At 29.9% G+C, this 3,632-nt stretch overlaps 1 protein-coding gene across 1 annotated transcript; it reads right to left on the bottom strand.

Annotated features, from left to right (window-relative positions):
* Window positions 1-1,674: 1,674 nt before the first annotated feature.
* LOC124910599 (transcription factor LAF1-like) lies at window positions 1,675-3,291 on the bottom strand. The gene is made up of 2 exons (XM_047451271.1): window positions 3,135-3,291; window positions 1,675-2,553 (listed from the first exon to the last, which is right to left on the bottom strand). Exons 1-2 carry the CDS (start codon window positions 3,289-3,291, stop codon window positions 1,685-1,687), a joined length of 1,026 nt encoding a protein of 341 aa, XP_047307227.1. The 3' UTR covers window positions 1,675-1,684.
* Window positions 3,292-3,632: the final 341 nt, after the last annotated feature.

Here is a 3,632-nt window from a genome sequence, read left to right as displayed (position 1 = left end):
CTTGTGACTCATTATTGTCAAGTTTGTACAAAATGGGGTTTTGCCCAAACGGATATGGACGTTCGTCAAAAAAAAATATTACGTGTATTTATAGTTAAAAATTTAATAGTGACACGTAATTTAAATGCCATAAATTAACCCGATTCAACTTAATTTCATCGCAATGTGAAGAGGGGAGTCAGGCTAGGGCGATGGTAGTCGAGCGTCGCGAGATGAAAGGTAGTGGAGTCAAACTAGGGTGAAAGGGATGTAGTCGTGGATAACGTTTAATTTGGGTTGGGATGGATGTAGTGTTTTCTTTTTTCTTTTTTCTTTTTTCTTTTTAATGAACTTACATTTATTTTAAAAAAAAATAAGGTGACATTTAGAAGTATATGTCACTATTAATTTTTTAATTATAAATGTCACGTAATACATTTTTTGAACGAAAATGAATAGTACACTCTTGATAAAGTGAAGCCCCAAATGGTGAGATTCTAAAGAAAATGTTTTTAATTATAATTCACCCCAATAAGGAGCCTTAAATTGTAAGGTTATAAAGAATTCTAAATTGCAATTTGTCCAATAAGGAGCTCTAAATTGTAAAGTTTAAAAGAAAAAGTTTCAAATTGCAATTGTCTTCCAATAATGAGCCTCAAATTGTGAGGTTCAAAAGAAAATGTCTTAAATTATAATTGACCTTCAATAAGAAGTCCTAAATTATAATGTTAAAAATAAAAAATAAAATCCCAAATTACCATTAATCTTAAATAAAGTTTCAATTTGTTACTTCAGCCATTTTTTAACTAAATAATAAATTTACATTCTTTTATAAACCTAACATAAATTAAGGAGTTTGAATCAATTCTTTACAACAACAAAAATAGTCTATATAATAGATAATGGATTGAAAATAAAAATTTAGAGAATAAAATAATAAATTATTTTAATCTTTTATAAACATATCTTCAAACTAAAACCAATGAATCTTAGAACAAATTCTTTTTAAAAATAGTCTGTAATGGATATGGATGATTACTAGGAAATTTGGAGAATTTTTATTATTCAAAAAAGTTTGGAAATTCATTAAAATGTTTCAACATCACATCAAGATTTTTAAATAGTCTTTAATTTTGAGTAACCAGCCTTATGTTTTTTCCCTAAAATTTTCTATTTTAAGATCTTTTAAAAAAACATTCACAATATATTTTTTATTTTTCAATGTATCATCTCAGTGTTTTTGGTTAATTAATTTTTATAATGCAATCTTTTTGTTTACGTTAGTTTTTTATGAAGTATTTTGCTTTTATTTTAGTTTTTTTTTCAAATGTACTAATTGTTAATAAAAAGAAACAACTTTTTTATGGTAAGATATATTTATTAACAACTAAAGCAATAACACAATCACATCCCAACAAACACTAGTTCTCATAATAATACCATTCATTCATGCATACAAAAGTGCATGAACCCAATCGATATGATACAACAATGATGAGTACTGATCATGTTTTCATCATCTTGATTGACAAAAAAAAACTTGTAGGGATCCCTTCGATCATGCATTCCAAAATCCTAATTACAAAAGCATTCAAATGTTAATTATGTTTCTATAACTAAATCACAGCTAAAAGTGGTATCAAAGTCCTGTCCACAATTTATAGTATTTACTTATTACATAAATAGTGTATGTTGTTCTACTTCATCAAGAAGGGATGCCCACTCCAAGAAAATCAATGAACTTGATGTCCTTTGGCCTCTTGATGGATTCGTGATCTTTTGACTCTTTAACATGATCATCTTGATCTATACTACTTGCTCTCATTTCCACAAATTGATGGTGATGATCTTTAATCGTTGCAAACATGTTTGATCTTCTACTTGGCTCTATCACATTGCTATCTCTGAGTAGGGGTAAATGTAAAGGATTACATGGAACTAACTTCTTGCGGTTCTCTGAGAATCCAATCAATGAACTCGAATAGAGTCGGCTTAGGGTTTTGTTTGAATCATTGTGGAAGTTATCTTTAGAACTATCTAGATTAAATAAACTCGGGTTGAAGAAATTGTTCCTACCCTCTAATCTTCCAAACAAGTCCGTCAAGGTCGAGTTACTATTGTTTGCAACTGATGAAGAAGAGATTGGACTAGAGAAGTTCCAAGAATTTGGAGTAGGGAAGGCAAAAGCTTTGTCTTTGTTTTTGCTTTGAAATGGGGAGATGACACCATTTTCAAACCTCATACTTAAGTTATAATCTTCCCTAATTTTCAATCTTCTTCTAGAGATGTGAGTCAGGGGAGTGGAATTAGACTCGTGGCCAACGCTAATAGTATCTTGGTAGTTGCTTTTCCCGTGGAGTTTAGATTGCTCCCTTTGCTTTCTAGCCATGATCACGTGCCAATGATTCTTGACTGCGTTATCTGTTCGTCCCGGAAAGAGTCTAGAAATTAAAGCCCACTTATTCCCATGAAGCCTATGAGCCGCAAGAAGTCTCTCTTCTTCCTCTTCACTAAATGGCCTTCTATTAATTCTCGGATCAAGTTGATTAAACCATCTCAATCGACAACTCTTCCCTACATAAATGTAATCATTCATTAATAATAAATCATTATATATAATCATCTAATATTGATTTACATACATATTCATCTTTAGATGCAATCAACCTTTAAATGACTTAATAAGTTCAAAATATAATTAATATAAACATCTTTTTAAGGGTGAAATCTATTGGGATATCATGATTTTTTTCTTAATACCTAACATTTAAGATCATGATCACTCCTTTTTGTTAACTAACAAATTAAGTAGATTTAATTGTAAATATGACTCAACATCAAACTATATATATATAATATCAAAATAAATGATTTCTTGTGGAATATATACTTGGGTTGTCCATGGGTTAATTCTTAGAATTAGTCATGGTTAGTAGTTAGCTAGATAAGGATTTCTTAATTAATCACGTAGTTTAATTAACATAATATATAGTTAGGAAGGTTTAAGAAATTGATGTTTCACCTTGTCCAAACAAATTTTTTTTTTTTTGTAAAACCATCTTGATCATTTTTTTACATTAAAATTTGAATATATAATTAGATATATAGTAATCAGTAGTTATATAATCAAATCTTAAAATAATGAAAATTATTACCTGATCGACCTTGAAGTTTATCAGCAATGGAGTTCCAGTTCTGTGGACCATACTGATCAACAAGCTGCCGGAGTTTATCGTCCTCCGCCGGCCGCCAGTGACCGCGGGGACAATTTCTAGATTCATCGCCGGAGCCAATACTCCCTATTTCTTCCATATAACCTAAAGTAACCAGAGAGAGAGAGAAAGATCACAAATTGAGAGAGAAGGGTTTTAAAGGGAAGAAATGGGATTAAGAAAACACAAACAAATAGATTTATAGAGAGAGAAAAAGATAGAAGTATAAGAAAGTGGGTTGGTTTAGGGTTGTCGATGGCCAGTCACTTTTATTGGTTTCACACGATACATTTTTTTCTCTAGCGTATATATACATACATATATACATACAACAAACACTGTATTATATATATATATATATAATATATATGACCTCTAGATCTAGGTCACACTATATATATATATATAATAACTAATTTAAAAAGAAGAAAAAAAACTAAA

This window comes from Impatiens glandulifera, chromosome 7 (assembly GCF_907164915.1).
Source record: "Impatiens glandulifera chromosome 7, dImpGla2.1, whole genome shotgun sequence".
Taxonomy (NCBI): Eukaryota; Viridiplantae; Streptophyta; class Magnoliopsida; order Ericales; family Balsaminaceae; genus Impatiens; species Impatiens glandulifera.
Note: the sequence above shows the minus strand (reverse complement) of the source record. Positions and strands in the feature narration are given on the sequence as shown.